The 19670-nt window shown below is 38.4% G+C and overlaps 1 protein-coding gene across 1 annotated transcript in view; it reads right to left on the reverse strand.

Annotated features, from left to right (window-relative positions):
- Nucleotides 1–19670, reverse strand: part of TPP2 (tripeptidyl peptidase II) — a gene marked incomplete at its 5' end in the record, with an annotated part of 42003 nt that overhangs the window by 13101 nt on the left and 9232 nt on the right. The window contains 13 exons of the mRNA XM_009077139.1: nt 3463–3541; nt 3747–3991; nt 6003–6140; nt 6389–6485; nt 7940–8040; nt 9022–9138; nt 10231–10385; nt 11180–11286; nt 12227–12303; nt 13706–13863; nt 16459–16627; nt 18086–18201; nt 18307–18455. Of these exons, the coding sequence (XP_009075387.1) occupies nt 3463–3541; nt 3747–3991; nt 6003–6140; nt 6389–6485; nt 7940–8040; nt 9022–9138; nt 10231–10385; nt 11180–11286; nt 12227–12303; nt 13706–13863; nt 16459–16627; nt 18086–18201; nt 18307–18455 (1708 nt within the window). The remainder of the gene's footprint in view (nt 1–3462; nt 3542–3746; nt 3992–6002; nt 6141–6388; nt 6486–7939; nt 8041–9021; nt 9139–10230; nt 10386–11179; nt 11287–12226; nt 12304–13705; nt 13864–16458; nt 16628–18085; nt 18202–18306; nt 18456–19670) is intronic.

Consider the following 19670-nt stretch of genomic DNA (forward strand, 5'->3'; position numbering starts at 1 on the left):
CACACAGCTCGAGGCCAGCAGCTAGCTGTGTATCCCGGGCTCAAGTCTGGATCTAATCCTGTCCAACATCTTCATTAATGACCTGGATAACAGGGCAAAGGGCACTCTCAGCACGTTTGCTGATGACACTAAACCAGGAGGAGTGGCTGACACAGGAGAGAGTTGTGCTGCCATCCAGAGGGACCTTAAGAGACTGCAAAAATGGGTCTGCAAGGAGAACTGCAAAATCTTGCACCTGGAGAAGAATAAAGCAAGGCACAGTACACGCTGGGGGTGACCCAGTTGGAAAGCAGCTTGGCAGAAAAGGAGCTGGGGCTCCTGGTGGACACCAGGGTGAACATGAGTAAGCAATGAGCCCTTGTGGCAATGAGGGTTAATGGTACCCTGGGCTGCATTAGACAGCAATTTGTTATACCCTGTTCATCAGGAAGCTGTACATTCACATGGGGTTTTAAAATCATCTTTCTAGAAGTGATCTGCACGATTTTTAGATATCAAAATACAATTCAGCAACGTGCACTAAAATCCTTCTTGTAAAGCCTAATCACATTCCCACACAGTTATTACACCAAGGCCACAGCAAGTTAGCAGGCTCAGCTACCTGCTCACTGTTAACTAAATAACAGAATATTCCAAACTGTTATTCATCATTCTCAGGTCTTATTTCTAGCAAGAATCCTGACTAATTTGCACATCACTCCAGAACACAGTACCTTGAAATCAACAGAAAGTAAATACCCTTAAAACTTATGAACAAAACAAGAAAAAACCCAGTAACCATTTTAGTGGCAGTATATGAGAATATTTGTTAATAAACAGTTTCAGTCTCACTGCTGGCAAACTATTGTATTACCTCATGTGTAACTATGATAAAGCAGAATACTAAATGCTGCTATATTAGAAATCACTCACTCCCTATCCAAAATATCTCATACATGCTCCAAAATTTATTCTGTAAATTCTATGGCCTGCTACATGACTGTAAACTCTAGCCTGTAACAGGATACATTCAATTTGAGTAGAATCATGAACTGAGAAACATTTCAATCACATCCATCCCTCCTAAGGGAAGCACTGCTTGTTACAGTATGTTTTTTGTGACTGTAATGAAGCCAACTCTCAATTCAGTAGATTGGGTATACAGTTAGATATTCAATTCTACATCAAAGTGTAAGGTTCCTATTCAATTCTCAATTTGCAGACAGAACAGAATAGGCAGCAACACTTGCCACAGAAAATCTTGACCACAAACACTGAAGATTCCTGAGTATTTAATAAGAAAACTTAGAGACCACTAGTCACCATATACATTTTCACAGCACTTATTATAGAAATATTCAGAGGCTCACGTGCCTCTATAGCTATGTGTTACAGTAGTGTTTTGTCATTCTGCCAGTAAACATACTTAAGGTGCTGAAATAAGTAACTCAGGTCTAAGTAGGTAGATGGAGACAAATTAAAAACCAAGACTGGTAGACAAATTCTGTAAGTCATATGCAAAAAGACTTAAGTATATCTTTTTCAAAAACTAACATTCAGTACCTTTTTAAATTTTCCTTGTCGCTTTGCTGCAGACTGCCCCTGGGAGTTAGAATAACATACTGTAAGAAAACATGCACACACCACACAGGATGGAGACACCTTCTCTGTACAATTATAATTTCAACCTACAGATTTCCAGCTTTTAGAGTCCCATCTATGATCAAACATGCTCTTAAAGCATGCTCTTTCAGGTTTGTAAAATTAATAAAACAATGCATCATTGTGTATACAGTCCATTACTCCTGTAAGACAAGCAAGTGTTGTTAACCACTTAGCTTCAATTAATAAATTACAGAAATTCAGCCTCAAAATTTTAGATTTTAGATGACTGTTTAGTGGCATTGTTCTGTTTCATAAAAAATATACAGAAATTACATACATTTTTTTTTTCCCTTACCTTGCATCCACTCGCTGACTTAAGAGACAACTTTGCTGCCTAGTCCTCCTTTTTTGTCTCCTGGTACATACTGAGGTTTGCTAAAGGCAGCAGAAAGTATCTGAGGCCATTTGATACCATCCTTTTTCCAGTGAAATATCACCATAGCAGTAATTCCCTCAACTATGACATGAGACACGTCTCAGCTAGAATTTCTCTCTAAGCTCTTAAATACTCTCCATCACGTGAAATTTGACAGGCAGTATCTACCTACCTCCTGTCCCAGAAATCACTGTACACAGCCACTAAGTCTGGTTTTAAACTAAAACAGGCAGGAATTGCAACTAGTAGTTCAAGGAAGTGCAAAATTCAAGTTAAGGAAAATTTACTACACTAGTGGAATGTATTTACCATGGATTTCATTACAGTTCACTTGCAACCTTGCAGGAATCAGAGAGAAACATTAAACAAGGTAATTTGGAGGTCCTAGTTACTGGGTTTTTCCTCACTGATACATAAACTCTCCTGACAGACATTATCTCACCTGCAGTTATGTGGAATCTAACCCAGAAGTAGTAGCTACAAGGAAATCAGACTGAATGAACTAAACTGTTATGCTCAGCAAAGTCTAAAGGTATGTGCATACCTGCTCACAGAAAATAATTTTCTATGAAAACATACTCTAGTTCTATACATGATGTTCAGCCACATCTAGTGATATATGGACATAGATGAACTACCTCTCAGTCCTAACAATCACCAGGACTGACTAAAATGTAATCTGTTTAGAAAGAGCTAAAGGGAATCTTCTAAACACCCTAGCACCAGATACACAGAAAAGTGATGTGGTGACTATAATTGCTGTTGCACTAGAGTCATACAAGTTAGAAACCCTTTTTCGCAGGATGCTGCATTATGAGCAAAAAGACCCTGCAGGTTTTTTCTATCATCACACACAGAGATCTTACATCATTCTGTTGAAGCATAGAGTCATACCAGTGGTTGACAACATGAGCATGTAGCAGGTCAGAATATCTGTTTATGTATTTGAGTCAGCAGAATTCCTACTGCTTGGTAAGAGTAACAAGTAGGTGTTTAGGAAGCACTTATTTTGGCTGAAATTTGCATGCATGCAAGGAAGAGCACAGCTGTTCATTAGAGAACCAAACATGCACAGAACACTATATATACAGATATTTTTCATTCAAAAACTACATTAAGCTAGGGAGTTACACATAGTCAATTTTAGGCTCCACATGACCCAAAAAAGCAGTTGCTTCTAGAAATAAAAGGTTTCTGAGCAAAAGAATTGGAATTCAAAATTTAGAAAATGCAACTAAGTTTGAAATTAGAAGATGAAAATAAAGATAGAACTAGTTAGAAGTTATGCTGACTTTATAACAAAACAGCTGCTTCTAAAATGTAGTATGTTAACAAACCCAGTGCTCTTTAAAGTACTAAACCCATACAGCACTTCCTGGCATGCCATTTACTTGCTACAAAAGTTTCAGATAAAGAAACTTTCATCCATTTGAAATACTCACAGCTTTCTTTCCAAGTTCTGTTTTAGACAGTGTAAGGCTTCCTGCAAGGTAACAGCCTGGTCCTGCTCCTTTAGGTATTCTAGTCAAAGAAAGCAAGTTCAGTGTTAAAACCAGGTTCATTGAGGTTCCATGAAGGCTATAATAAAGAAGCCAAGCAGTGAAAGAGCAACAGAAGAGGAATTAATTACCAAGCCTAAACAAGTAGACACAATCACAGTACCATTTTAGTCAGGGGCAGAGGCAGCTGGTTAAATGTAAATGAGAAAAACAGTTCAATAACTTACTTGTCATCAGGCAGAGATGTAACAAAGAATGGCTGACTGTGTTTTGGTGGTAATGTCAAACTGTTGGATTTCTTCTTCCCTAAGAGAGCAAGGCTATGGTTTTCATAAATATCTAAGCTCAAGGTACTAGACAACCTGTGAGAAACAATGAACGGGAGGTCTTTGATGCGATCCAGCTCACTGTTCTGCTCATGACGAATTTGTAACCGAATGGTGTAATCTCCTTTTTCCAGTTTCACAGAATACTGAAAGAAAAACTCTTATAAATGTCAAGATTAAATATTTCACCATTCACAAAAAAACCCCCACCACCTCAGAAACATGTCTGTCATATTCTTCTTTATGCATATAGTTCTAATCATCGCAAATATATTATATTGCTTGGTTTTATAATCTCCTAAAAACAGAGTGCTTGCAAGATGTGATAGCAGCCAAAACACATTTTGTACTGACTGAAAACAAGTTTTCAGATCACAACACAGGCTGACATAAGTTGTTCCTATTCTAACACTGCATTAACTGCTCAGATAACAAGGGCTCCTGTCAAGCTTTCAGTTCAAAATCTCTGCAGGTTTGCCTTGAAATGCTTTCATAGAATCAAAGAATTTAAGGGCTGGAATGGACCTTACAGATCATCTAGTCCCACCCCCCTGCCATGGGCAAGGACACCTCTTCACTAGAACAGGTTGCTCCAGGCCTCATCCAGCCTGGCTTTGAACCCTGCCAGGGTCAGGGCAGCCACCACTTCCCTGGGCACCCTGTGCCAGTGTCTCAACAAATGTCTCGTTTCAGTTTACTATGTTTGGCTGCTTTGTGGTTTAGATCACAGAACATAATTTACTATCTCAAACTTCAAAGAATGTTTTCAAGAATACATTCACTTCAAAGAATACATTTACTATCTCAAACTGTACCAGCTTTCACAGAGGGACCCAGCATTCCTGTGAGATTTATGGCTGCAGTTTAAAGACATGACAGACTCTCTGCCCCAAACTTGTTACTCAATTAGGAATGTGGAGATAACATTAACTCCATTTATGAAAAAAACAAAACAAAACTAAGAATCCACTCCCACATCACCCAACAAAAATACTCCAGACCTTCAGATGCTTTAGTTTTGAAAGCATTCTTTAATTTCTATCAAACAAAAAGGGTACCATGTGGATGTTTAGAGCAGCAGCATGCTAAGTTTCCTTTCCTTTTTGCTGATGCTGCAATAATACAAAAGGCAGCCCCAAGTAGAGAGGAACAATAACTCAAAGGTTGTGTTTCCTGTTGGTATTTCTTCCTGGATTAAATGATGCTGAATTACTTTAGCATTGTCCTATGATGCACAACACCAGAGACTCACAGCATGGTGACCCACCAGGTGTAAGTAACTAAGTATTCTGGTGATTTCTAGATTTTATAGCATCTTAAAAATGCAGATTGTGAAACAGAAGCTTAAATAATACAATTTCTGAAAGCCAGTTATAAACTTTAAAGCATGTCTTTTGAAACTATGTTTTGTGCACCATCTAACAAAATAAACATTACATTGACAAAGCTCAACTGGGATTTTGGATTGGTAAAAGTAGTTTAAAAACAAAAAAAATAAGGAAAATTATTTTCTTTTATGCCTTTTATTGGCTTTTTTTATTTTTAATTTCTTCCTACTTCCCCCATGATCCAGACAGTCTCTTCCAGCAGAGATTCCCATAGAGGTACAGTATCTACAAATGTTGTGCAAAACTCCCTTTGAAAGACAGCAATGGGAAGTAAACCAAGCTGAAGCATTAACAAAAGCTGTTTGAAGACATCAGCAGCACAGAAGACAGCCTGCATGGATACAGAAGCCTCTGATCTACCAGCAGACAAGTCAGACTACAGAAAAAATAATAGATCCTTTCCACCTTGCATAGAAAAGTTTAAGGTACTGTCTTTGTAAAATACAGAAACAAAGACAACAAGATTTTGAATTTACTTCTTGAGAAGCACCAGTCAAAATCACAACAAATAACAAGTTAACAGGTTTTTCTCTTTCTCCTTGCTTCGGAGAGGAAAAAAAATCATGTTCTGTTTCATGGACACAAACCTGTCATTATTTTTTTTACACAAAAGCATCACCACTGAACCTATCTTCTTGTGAACATACAAGAACATTATACCTACACATAAGGAAATGCTAGGTGGTGACAGCAGGCCTGGGAGGTTAGAAAGAAAGAAAATTCACACTGTGCAGCAAACAGAAGGTAAAATAAATACATTACTCTGTACCTGGTGTGGATAGGCATCTCCTGAACCCATTTGTCTTTTGTTCTGATCAAAAATAATCCACAGTTGACTATCGAATTCAGATTCATACAACAATTCACAAAGAAGTGGACAGCTTGGAGTGACTTCTCCACTCTTAGGCTAGTAAAAGAAAGGTCAAAGCATTTAATTTACTACTGAAAAAAACAAGCACAATCCTCATATACATATTCAAAAAGATAACTGAACTGTAGCCCATTTCAAGGAACAGTAGCTCCTAGAGAGAAGCAAATCAGAATTTTGACTGTAGATAGTCTAGAGTGTGAATCCTGACCTCCCTTCTGATGATTTTAGAAAATATGCTGTACTTATTAACAACTTAAAAACCCACCAACTCTCATAACCCTTACCTGATGAAAGTTATAGGTCAAAATCATCTCATACAGTTGACGGTTATTTGGTAAAACATCTCTGGAGCCCAAAGGTTTTATTTTTGCACTCACTGGTCTGCAGTTCAACAAGAAAAAACAACAAAAGATACTCATAAGAAACATGTATCCTCTATCAAAATTTGTTTTGCTTAAGTAGAAGAATATTCTGAAGTACACCTGCATTCAGCACATGCAGTAACACCTCTACACTACAGAGAGGGTACGTTAACCCAGATACAGTTGGGAAAAGCTATTGTTCAGAGCAGCACAAACACTTTGGACCTTAAGCATCAAAGACAATAGAATAAGGAAACAGGAAAATCAGAACTCCGGAAATAAAGAATAGCACAATCAGGGTGGTCTGGCATCACTTAAGTTTACATTTATTTCATGCAATCTGACAACCTTTAATACATGATCAGAATTTTCTCTGTAAGATTGTGTCAGCTTTTTCATTGCCAAAAGCACAGATCAATCACCCAGTAAGGGACCTGTGCTGGGTCAGAGCACATGTCCATTTAACCCAGGTTTCCTGGTCTGGCACACACTAGAGAGACTGCTGACAGAAGAGTTAAGAACCAAGTAATAGTACACAGTGTGTCTCCCTAATAACTCACTCTGGCTCCAAGCATTTGAAACAAGAGACAGGATGAAAAGCCATTCAGGAGTTTTTCCCTCCATGGTATGATTCATTTGTTCATTCAAGAGACACTATTCATACCATAATTTAAATACATAAATATTTCTCCTTAGTTCACTTAATTGCAGTTCAGTAGCATATCAAATCAAGTATTTCTGAATCTAACATTAGGTGACATGTTCATTAAACAGTAAATCAGTAACCTCAGTTCCACTTACAAGTACCCAAAAGCCCCAGACAGAGCCCAAGGTCTCCACTGACAGGCTCAAATAATGGAAAACTTTGGATTACTGAGTACTGTGAAATTGTCTGTCCCATGTCTTAAAAGTGCCACTTAAAACCATGATGCATTTCTTTATCCTTCTGAAGTGAACAACTTTAGTAACTGGTGCACTGTTTAGGAATCTTCCAACAAAGCTTTTCTCCAAATCAGCATGTGTCAAACCAACAACAAGATAAACATGAAATTTTGCACCAGATCCTCCTACAAACCCATTTCTATCAAGCAAGAAAGACAGTCTTACCAGATCAAAACTGGGCAGGATCTGAAGCAGCTGCTTAAAAAAACAAACCCACCCCAAAACCAAACCAACAAACAGTAGCACCACATAACTCCACTAAAGTGCCTTTTACTTCTAAGTGTCTCATTCAGAATCAATGGAGTATTTCTGTAATTTTGTTTTTAAAAATGAGTTTAAGGAAAAGAATTTGTATGGAAAAGGCACCATACAGGCACCAAAAAAGAGAAAATGCTAACAAACTAACTGATCCTTCCAAACTGACTTTGAATATTGCTGTAACCCTGAATTTCACTGTTAAATTGTTACTGTTTTAACTCTACATATAAATAGTTTTCCCACTGTCCCAAAACAGTTCTCCAGAAACTCTACCTGAGTGTTTGAACCCAGCTTTTCAGATTTATGCATGGAGCAATATCTTCATACTTCAGCAGGGACTGAACATCGAACCGCACGATGCCTTCTGAAGCATGCTGCAAAAAGAGCACAGAACAACTAAGCTTCTGTGCACTTACAACATCAGATGTGAACCATCTGTTATGTCCCTCAAAAATACAACACAGGCTGTAATTATTTATACTTCAAGAAGCAATACTGAGTGCTTTAGGCAGTGTCACAAGTGTATCTCTATAAGCTAATCAACAGCAGATACACTGGGACTCACAGAATTGGAGCTGAAGTCTTATTTATATTTTTTCCCTCCTTCATGATTTAAATACTTTGTACAGAACTGCCAAGTCACTTCAGGCAGGACTGGATTTTGTTTGTGTATTCGTGACATTTTTCTTTCAATGTATGAAAGTATTATTCATCTAGAATATTGAAACAAGTATTTTATGGTGCTTGTGCTTAGTATTATTATTACAGAATAGTTTTAACTGCTGAAGAGAACCAATATTACACACACAGACCAAAATGGGCAAAATAATTTGAAAACCTTTCCTTCTAGCAGTATCTCATGACAAAGCCACTGGTATATGAGCAGTATTAAAATTAATGTTATGAAAGTTACTGGTGCTCAGGAAGGAAGGGCAAAACTTTGCATCCTCCCATTTTTAACTCTGTTACAGAGTTGATAGAATTCTGATGGAGTAGGGGCAGCTGCTGTGCACATCACCCACCACCACCAGCTCTTCCCTTTCTTCTCTGGTACCTGAGCACACTGCACCCACTCTTTTTTATCATTTAATCAGCTCTTAGAGCCTGAATACAGCCAAATTCACCCATGGGACAGATGACCTTAGCAGCAAAATAAATTGATGAGCCAGGATAAACTAGAATGGTGCTACTTCACGTAGGTATTGCTGCACTGAACTCCTATTTACCAATTTTTAAGAGAAAACGAACATCACACACATAAACATACTTTTTCAAAATACAAGCAAGAAGGAAGGAAGGCTTTTTTTATACTGAGATAACATAGGATTTCAGAATAAACACTCTGGAAAACTTACCATGTTTAGCTGAGGAGCACCACAAAGTACACCATGGAAAGAAATAGTGTAATTAATGCTAACATCGCTCAGGCTTGCCCACCACCGAGCAACACAAAATTCAATGGTTTTTCCAGCCTGGGTAACAAAAGCACAAAGTTAGACACAAGCTCTCATCCTACACTTTTGTTGACCCCAGCCTCCCTCATCCCAGGCCAAAAAAAGATCAGAGTAGAGCTCAAAAAAGGTCTCTGATGTCCCGTTTACTCCAATTATATAGATTTGAACAGTACCAAATAAGACATGGTCCAGAAAACACAAGACAGCTCCAACAAAACAGGACAAGAGTGCTGGGGTATACCCTACACAGAAAGGTACAGCTTTCAAATGTTACATCTTCCTTTCTTACGCTTCAAACTAGGCAGCCAGGTTAGTTCATAGATGAGTTTAGTATGTCTGCCCTAGAAAACGTGTATCAGAAAAAAGAGATCCCACTCTGCCTAAATAAGAGGACGGGAAGCTTCAGAGGTTTGCGTTGGTTTTGGTTTTGTCTGGTTGGTAGGGTTTTTTGTTTTCTTTTCTTTTTGAAATCACAAAATTCATAATGTGTTAATGAGCTCCACTTCGGTTGGGTTCCCCAACTGACATTTCCACAAAGGGTAAGGGACTGAACAGCACAAAAATTGTAACTACTTCTAGGCTTCAGAGCCATGCAACTAAATTCTGCAAGGCAAGGGACAAACTTGAGAAGCAGACACTGTCACCCACACCCCTGAACTGTTAGGTCACTCCCTGGTTCTCTTCAGACTCTTGAGCTAGCATTATTTAAGCTAAGCCTGACTGCATCCAGTCAGTTATCACCTGGCTTCAACATCAAGGAGATGCCCCAGATTAGCACATTAACCACTAAAGACAAAATATGCTGAACTACATGTACCTAACAAGTCATAACCTCTGTTTGAAAGGGAAGCAAATTGGTTTGTATAAACAAATACAAACAAATTGTAGAGATCAACATGTATTCTCTAAGGGCATTCCCAAGTAATTAAAACACTAGCAAGCCATTAGAGATCTTTTCAAAAGTGAAAACCAGATGCTTTCACTACTGTAACAAGCATATGATTTCTTGTTTTGGGGTTTTTCTTTAGAGAAAAAAAGCCCAGAATTAATTATGTGATACTGCACTATTGCATTATTTTATTTACCCCACACCACCCTAAGGTAACTTACTATGACAGGAAATGCTTCAGTCACTGATCCTTTTTCTGGTAAGGATGAGAATTTGTAGAACTCATGACTTCTATAAGCTTTTTGTTTCACTAGCTGAACGGCATGAAGCACAAACTTGGCAGTCACATCAGCTGAACACGAACATACTGTCACTTCTAGAGTAAAGAAAAAGAAAATGTTTAGTTTCAAGACCCAAGAATTTTAGTAGGAAAGATTCACCAGAGAAACATTCATTTCACAAGAAATTGATAATTTAAGAAGTTACATAGTACCTCAAGTAGCTCCCTATGTGAATAATGTTCATATATCAGTTATTTTCAAAGACTCTTTCAGATTAAGGAAAACTAGCTAAATTCAGAAAACAGATAAGAGAAACATGACTCAACTAAATGATGAAAATTAATCAGATGGTACAGATGGATAATCTCTATAGGACAGAATGCTGAATTCCAAATTAATAGTCTTATACTAACTTCAGTCTAAATGAAGTATTTTTGAAAGGATTATTATTCAGTAATCTCACACAGAAAGACAAAGAAAAGAGTTTTTTTCTTGTTGCAAAATTATGAGCTACCTGTCTGTTATGAAAATCACATTTTCTTCAGTTATGACATCATTCAACCTTACATATACCTTAAAAACTAGGCAAACTTCAGACAGCCATATTTTTCCATACACATGGGGCATTCCCCCAGGTACAGACAATCACTTCAGATTGTTTTCTGCTAGTTCCTTTAAGACTGAGAATCAGGACCCTACTATACCAAAATCCATGAGAACTCACAATTACTCCACTAAGAGATAAAAAAAAAAACAACAAGCGAATATTTTATATATTTATGGGTTGAATCCTTCAGTACCTATTCAGGCAGAAGTCAAAATGATTTAAAACCAACTTTGTCAAGTCTGTCAGATGTGATTTTTTATTTAATGTGGTTCCATTCCTTACCAGCCCACGTAGCTCCCTGTGGAACATCAATGAAGTGCCTTCGGATCTGACCAGGTTTAAAATGAACATCTGTATATGTCAGGTCATAGCTTGATGATTCATCTACTCTGCATGTCAAAAGGAAAACAAACAGTAGTCAAACAAGCTGTGAAGCCAATTTTTAAAAGTAGTTTTAAATGCAGGAATACTCTAAAAATGTGTACAATGAGGACACTCAGTCCTCAGCACCACTTGTTTTAATTCATACTAGTACAGAATCTGACAGCACAATGTATCACAGAATCACAGAATTTAAGGGTTGGAATGGACCTTACAGATCATCTAGTCCCAACCCCCTGCCATGGGCAGGGACACATCACTAGATCAGGTTGCTCAAGGTCTGATCCAAAAGACTGAAAACATTAGCTCCATCACCCTATGCAAACACCCTCTACACCACTACAAAGTTGCTGTGCTTAAACATAAGTATCCAAGAATCCTAGTTTTCAGTGGATCTGCTTTTCCTAGCTGAGTGAATTGCCACTAAAGGGAACGTATGAAAGAAGCAGTATTTCCACGAACGAGTTAGAGTTATGTTTTTTCTCCCCTCAGGGCAGACTGTCCACCAAACAGGTTTAATAAAATACTCTTCTTCCTTACCAACATTGCTGAAGTAATATGTTTAAGCCAATGATGGGCACAATACTAGCTCTATAAATCCACTGTATTAAAGTCATGATCAAATCTTATCCCAATGCACAACAGCCAAATAATGGCCCCTGCCTCTGTGCACTCCAGACCACCAGTTAGAAATGATAAAACAAACTCCACAGATGACTACATTGATTGATACTTTGGTCAACAGGCCAGAAGACATCTGTATTCTGATGGACCAGGAAGCTGCTGCCACTGTGGCTAACTCCACCAGAACACACTGCTTTCTGGCTGCCAGAACCAAGGCTAGAAAAGAAATCACAGCTGCAAAAGTCTGCTGTAAGAATCTAGTCAGGTGTCTACCCCCTTAACAGAGTTAGCAGTAAGTTCAAGCACAGTTCTGGGTTCACTGACCTTGTTGGTATAACAACAGTGATTGGAACTCTAAACAGAGGGCCTGCCTTAGGTGTTGCTGTATCATATCCACAGACCTAACAACATAAAATACAACCATGTAAAATCTTTGGTCAAAATTCAAGTATAGAAGACAACATTCAACTTAAACTAATCAGAGTATTTTGCAATTTGTAGTTATCACTGAATAAAAAAATAAAAATCATTTGACTACTGTCACCCTAGAAATAGTAAACTAGCAACAATCACTGAGAAAAAAAATTAGTTTTCGCACTTTGACTCATTTCAGTCTTTCCTCAGAAGTTTTCAAGCTTTGAACCCACATTTGATAGTCCCTATATCAAAAGCTCAACCTAGTTTCAACTCAAAATTTGTCCCAAACAGAGTTATTTTAGTTCAGCTATTTTTATTGCTAGATAAAAAACATTTTTATCCTTATCTTCCAGTATTATGCTTCCAAAAATACAGTTCTTACCATGGCTTTCACAGCCAAGCTTTAAATACTCATCTTTGAAAATGTGTTCAATCATAGAGTCATAGAATGGTTTGGACTGGAAGGGATTCTAAAGGCCTTTTAGTTCCAACCCCCCTGCCATGGGCAGGGACACCTTCCACTAGAGCAGGTTGCTCAATGTCCCAGCCAGCCAGGCCCTGAACAATTCCAGGGATGGGGCACCCACAGCTTCTTCTCTGGGCAACCTGTGCCAGTGCCTCACCACACTCACAATGACTTAGCCAAAATGTTGTCAGTGGTACCATAGACAACTTGCAACTCCATGCATCTTAAGCAAGCACTTCTAAAGAGCAAGCGGTATCATCCTCATTGTGATCAACTACAATGCAGTGGTAACATTTCAATATTAATATAAGGTTTGTGATCAGGATAGAAAGGGCTGAAAAATATTTTTTATTGGTGGGTGTCTTTTGCAGGAGTTAAGGAGAATGGCTGGGAAAGAAAATGAGAAATTTATTGGCTTTCTTACTAAATTTGACCAAATTTGAATGTAGAAGCTGAAAGTCACCAAAATCTTCTACTGCACACAGCTATTATCACACGCTTCTCCCTTCACCTTCCAAAATGGGATGGAGTAGAGGTGAGGAAACAAGAAAATGTGTCACATCACTGTACCCAAGCAACATCTCAAGGTAAAGCAAAATGTTGAGTCCATATAGGACTGCAAGGCAAAACCACAAAAGCCAGGCCAGTTCTTAAGCCACCACAGAGGAGAGAAATATTTAAGATCTCAAAAACCTAAACCTCTATCCTAAATAATAATAATAATAATAATACAGGACTTAGAAAGACAGTCAAATGTTAATATACATCCAGAGGAAAGAAAATCCTTAATCGATGGTTATGTATTTGGTCTATATATTTTCTCTATGTTTTTATTTTTATTTACTTCTCTAAAACATTGATAGAAACCACGTAAAAGGAAAGGGCACAGAGTCTTGCTTAGAACACAAATACTTCCATACCTCTGTATAATGTAGCCCTTCTCTCAGGCCACGTGGATCCACACGAATATTTATGTGTCGACACTGGTTCATAAGCTCTAAATGACTAGGACACTGGACCCATGGTGCATTTGAAGTTAAAGCTAAATGAAGCTGGAGAGATATTCTTTCAGTATTTTCTGTCAAGAAAGAAAATTTGAAAAACATTTCAATAACACAAATATGTACACACAGTCTACTATAACAGAATATTTCCCATTAAAATGTACATACACATCAATAAAATTTAATAGGAATCAATTCCTTAGGGCTCCTGGATGTCAGATTGTGCACAAAGGACAGTGCTCTACATTCTTTCTTTTAACTTGAGAAAAACAGAATAGCAGCAGTATGCAGTAAAATAAAGGTTGTACTCAACTTTGAAATCCCACCCCAAAACACTTAAACCCAACCAAGTCAAAGGTAGGTTGGTAAACAATGCTTCAGTTACCCACAATATAGTCTGGAAGCAGGTAAAACTTCCTTCTTGTGCTGGTTTTAGCCAGGATGGAGTTAATTTCTTTTTTTCCTCTCAGTAGCTAGTACAGTGCAGTGTTTGGATTCAGAGCAAGAATACTGCTGATAGCACACTGATGTTTTGGTTTCTGCTAAGTTGTGTTTATCCTAAATCAAGGACATTTTCTTTCTTGTGCCTCATGCTCTGCCAGTGAGAAGGTACACAAGAAACTGGGAGGGAGCATAGCCAGGACAGGTGACCTGAACTAGCCAAAGGGACATTCCACTCCACAGAATGTCATGCCCAGTATATAAGCAGGAAGGGCCAATCCGGGGGGAGGTTTGGGGTTGTGTTGGTGGTGAGCAATTGTATTGTGCATCACTGGTTTTGTTTTGTTAGGGCTTTTTTTCCCCCCTTTCACTTTCCATTAGCATTTTAGCTCATTCGGCTCTTTATTATTAAACTGTTCTTATCTCAACCTACATATTTTATTTTATTTCCTCCTTCCCATTCCTCCAGCTTGGGGGGGAAAAAGGAGTGTGAGTGGTTGTGTGGTTCTTCTGGCTGGGGTTAAACCACGACAATTCTACAGATAAAGGCTTGCCTAACACAGAGAAGTACAATAAAAAGCATTTGCATTGATTCTGAAGGTGATGCCAATTACCAGATTACATTATAGAGGAATTTAAACTGGATGAGGCCTTGAGCAACCTGGTCTAGTGGGGAGGTGTCCCTGCCCAAGGCAGGGAGGGTTGGGACTAGATGATCTCTAAGATCCATTCCAATCTCTAAAATTCTATGATTCTAAGAAAGAGGAAAAGTCTAGTAAAAAAAATACTATGATAATCCAGTCTGACTCTGAAAACAGTTAGATTGTGCAAATTAGCTTCTATGTCAGAAAAAGCTATGGGTTAAAGCACAGCTCCAGAGAAGTATCCAACCCAGTTGAAATATTTTAGTTATTAAAAACCAGCTTTCTTCTGCTCCAAAGATTAATGACACTCTGAAAAACTTTTTCCAGATTTCCTAGTCCTAATTAAGCTTAGCTTAATTTTCAGACATTTCATCACATACTTATTAAATAGAGAGAAGAGCACTCTTATCAGACGCAATTCCCTTACAGGTACATAAGAGCTTCAACAGACTGAGCAGATCAGCTGTCCTTAACATCTTACTACAGTCTCTCAAACTTGGTCTTTTGAAGACACCAGACAGCACAGAAATAACACCTGGAGAGATACTAGGGAAATAACATCATGCTACAAACTGGTCATCCGTTACAAATGTCTAACTGGTTTCAGATTGTTTGCTTCCTGTGGAAGATCTAGTGCAGGATTATTTGATTTCTTTGTGTCAGAAGTTAAATTTAAAATCACTAATTGTAAAGTAAGCTGTCAGGCAGTGAAGATATTCTGAGTCAGTAATGAGCCTTTACAGTAACCTGTCCCAGTTCATACCCTTTCTTCTCCTAAACAAACTCACTGCACGTGCCAACCTTCTTGGGGGTGACAGGTTTTAGGAAAGGAATCAATCTCCATAATAAGCTCTCACATGGCTCATTTTTTGAATACAATGTAACTCAGTCTCTCAGCGAGTTCCAGTTTTTATTAAAGTAAAACAGGGCAAAATGGTTTATGGAACAAAACCCAATGTCAAACATTATTTTAATCTGCCCAAGTTACTTTCCCCTTGCTAGTAAAACCTGTATCAATTCCCGTATTGCCCTTAGATATGTTATCAATTATTAGACACTGAATGGAAGTCTACTTTGTTAAACCAGGATTTTTTTACAGGTTGTAGAAACTCAGAAAAAGTCCAAATCTAGAATTTATAGGTTTTAAATAACCGAGAAACTAATTTCTGGGTAAGCTGCTTCATCTTTAGAACAGCAATTATTATTAGTCAAGAATTATCTACAGAACTTCAGGGTTTTTGCTGTAATTTCATGAAACATTAGGGGTATTTGATTATTTTTCTGTACTTTTTCCCTAGCCTCACAACTTCTTTAAATTTCTACAGAATGAAGAGGGATCTCTTTAACAGTGAGAAAAAGCATGAAGCAACAGACTCCCCCAAAACATGGAAGTGCTGCAGTTGTAAGCCCAAGGTTAGAATGGAAAACTTGTTTAGCTGAATGTCTTCATTTACCATGAAATTCAGATTTATGCTGACTCATTTTGTATACAGATTCCTATCACTCCTCATTAGCAGAGCTTTTTGTTTCAAGATCACACTTTACTTCCACCCCCAGCCCCAGAGACAAAAAGCTGTTTCCTACCTGTATTCTCAGGAAAGACAGGTTCTATGCCAACCCCGTGGTCAGAGGGTGCAGCTACCTGGGCAGGATCTCTGAGGTAGATTCCACGGTTGCTGCCAACAGTAACTGTAAAGCCTATGTTACTTGTGAATGATGAATTCTGAATGAGGTAGTCATAGGCCTTATCAACCTGTAACGAAGAACACATTCTAAATTAACAAATTTCAGCTTAATAGTAATTCATGCATATTCTCTTCAATATGAAGTGTTCAGCAAGCACAGCAACAAGTAGTGAAGTACCTCACATGCTACCTGAGCCACACATGCTTACACAATGCTGAGTATAGAAAATGAGGCAACTTTTCAGCCTGCAACAGCCACACAGAGCCCAGAAAGTCAAGAACATCAAAATAAAAAAACATAAAGGACAAATCTCCTTTGCTATAAACATAACAAATGACTTCAAGGCCAAAGAGGACTTCAAGGCCCAGAACAACTATACTAATTAGGGTGACTTTCCTCATATGTAGAGCAACACTAGTTAAACATTTAAAACGCGTATATCATACAAAAAGTTGAGCAGTTCAAAAAGAGGCAATCAGTAGTATGTGATGCTTCTATAGTTTTATATATTGATATGACATAAGAGAATCAGGTCATGAAATCCAGTCCTGGCTCTGTGGAAATGAGCTGTCATGCCTTCACCAGCAAAGATTAGGGTGTTCCCCCTTGAGACAAGCAGACATACAAAGCCTTGTCTCCCAGACCAATTTTAATCATGTTTTAACACATGTTAATCACAGGCTACTAAAACACAGAAATGTGACTGTGCATTGCATTCTTCTGCAGCAATGTTTTTTATTTGCTACAGCTACCACCACTGCTGCCTTCTGTATCAAATTCAGCATTGCAGACATGCTTAGTGGACATTATCTGTTAGGTTCTAGCACCTCCAGAACATGAGCTTAGGGTGAAGTATTTAATATCTAGCACCTTCAAGCACGAGAGAAAAATCTCAGTACTTCTCTTTGACTAGGGTGGAAGTGACTGTAGGCAAAAAACAGCAGCAGCTCTGTAAGAACACAAGGTTCTGCATAGGGAGACATTCAGTATGCCTTCACCAGACTTCCAAGCTACTTAGAAGTCCACAGGATAGAATGAGCACTCAGATTTTTCTGTGCAGGCCCACAGCAAAGTCACTGCACAAGAGCAGCTGTACTCCTCTGTGAACCAGCGTGGGTATCTGTATTTTCACTGCCCAGAACCTGAAGTTCCAGCTTTTGTCTGCACAGAACAAGTTCAGCTCTGACAACAGCAGAAAAAAAACCTGTGGATGAATTTAGGCACCGAAATTCACATGTGGGTGATAAAACCCCACATCCCACTTTTATGTTTACATACCTTTGTAGTAGTCTAAGAATGTGTTCCGTTAAGACAATTATTCTACACTAACTGCATGCTGAAAGAACCTTCTTATTCCTCCTGCCCTCCCACAACATTCCCTTCCTCTCCCTCAGTCAGATCTGAGAATCAAGTAGCAAGGGAGCAAACTGAGTGAGATCATCTAGAAAGCTGTTGGGCTTTTTTTGAAGATTAGTTTTCCACTGGTAGTTATTTATATTATGCTGAGCTTTTAGCTAGCCAGTACCTGAATAATACCATGTCCTTGTGCAAATACTTCTATGTTTTCAGCTTTCACTGCAGTATTTTCTAAAGCTCTTCTGACAGAATGAACCGTGTAATGAATATCATTAGCTTTGAGTCCTGAAATGAAAAATAAGGGTGTTAAGTTCTGAAAGCTACAGCAATTTTTACGAGGAAAAACTATCTAATCTCTTTTAGATGTTGCAGCTATATTTAACACATTACCTGACAATACTAATGCAATGCCTCCACATGCATTAGGAGAAGACATGGATGTACCATTCATGAGTTGTGTTCCTCGCAGAGTCCAGTTTGGAACAGAAGCAATAGCACCTCCTGGGGCACTGATGCTTACTCCAAGGGCTCCATCAGTGCTAGTATTAAAAAAAATGGTTAAAAAATAAACTTTTTTTCTGCACATTTTATATTGAAATGATTAGTACGCTTCCAAAAATAATTTAGCTTTAGGGAACATTCACAAGTATATTACTTCACTAAATCCATTAACCCATTAAACCCAAGAAAATGCATGCTGCTAAGTAACAACTGAAAAGGTCACACTGATCACCAGCTATGCCTGTTTTACAGTGGAAGGTTTTTAAATTTTCACTCCTTCAACACTCTTCACCAGGCTTCAGTTTAGTTAGCAGAGTATCTTCTGGGATTTGAAATAGAAAACGCACACAAACCTATTAAACACTTCAACACATAAATCAATATTCTACACAGCCTATTTAACGGTTATTACTTTTCAAGACAAATAGTAACAGAGAGAGGAAGGCTAGAAAAGATCCAAAATCCAGATCTAATTTTGCATGTTGCAGCTTCACTACCAGGTCAAGTTTTGAATTACAGTACAGTGCCTGATACAACAAAGGGAAGGGGAGACCACAGAAAAACAGCAAGAGGTGGATCAGGATAAGCCAGGCATAAGCCACCTTTCTGTGTTTCACAAGCAAATTTAAGAACAGTACCTACAGCACAGTTAAAGCAGCAGCTAGTTTTCAACTCTTAACAGCCAGATATGCTCCATCTTCCTTGTTCTGGATAGACAAAAACTGCACCACTTGAGCAGCAATGGCACCATGCAGGAGCTATTAACTTGTGTGGACAGCCAGGGGATTTTAGGGTATTTACATACCACACTAACAGCTTCACGTATCTGAAAATCTGTCTCAAATCAGAGTACCCTAAGTATGACACTGCAATGCAATGTTTGGACATATTTTATGTCAGTTGTATACAAACCTATAAAAAGTTCTGTATCACCTCTGGACAAGCAGTGGACAGCATATCTGCCTGAAAGTCTCTACTGCTTACTCAGAGACTGACCCCCTACACCAAGACTGCTGCAGCAAAGCTTTAGGAACTCTCCAGTCAGCTGTATGTTGCACCCTACACAAGGGGAATCCTCCTTTGGCCAGACTTAGGCCTTTCAGCCAACATATGCTTACTCTGAGTATCTTACAATGAACTGGAACTATGCACACAAAATGTAGCTTTTCTATACATGGGTGTACAGGTATATCAAAATTACAAATCTTCCTCTCTTTTAGAGCTGAAGGCAGAGACCACATTTCTATTTTCCC

The sequence above is a fragment of the Acanthisitta chloris genome, unplaced genomic scaffold (assembly GCF_000695815.1).
Source record: "Acanthisitta chloris isolate BGI_N310 unplaced genomic scaffold, ASM69581v1 scaffold20646, whole genome shotgun sequence".
In the NCBI taxonomy this organism is placed as follows: Eukaryota; Metazoa; Chordata; class Aves; order Passeriformes; family Acanthisittidae; genus Acanthisitta; species Acanthisitta chloris.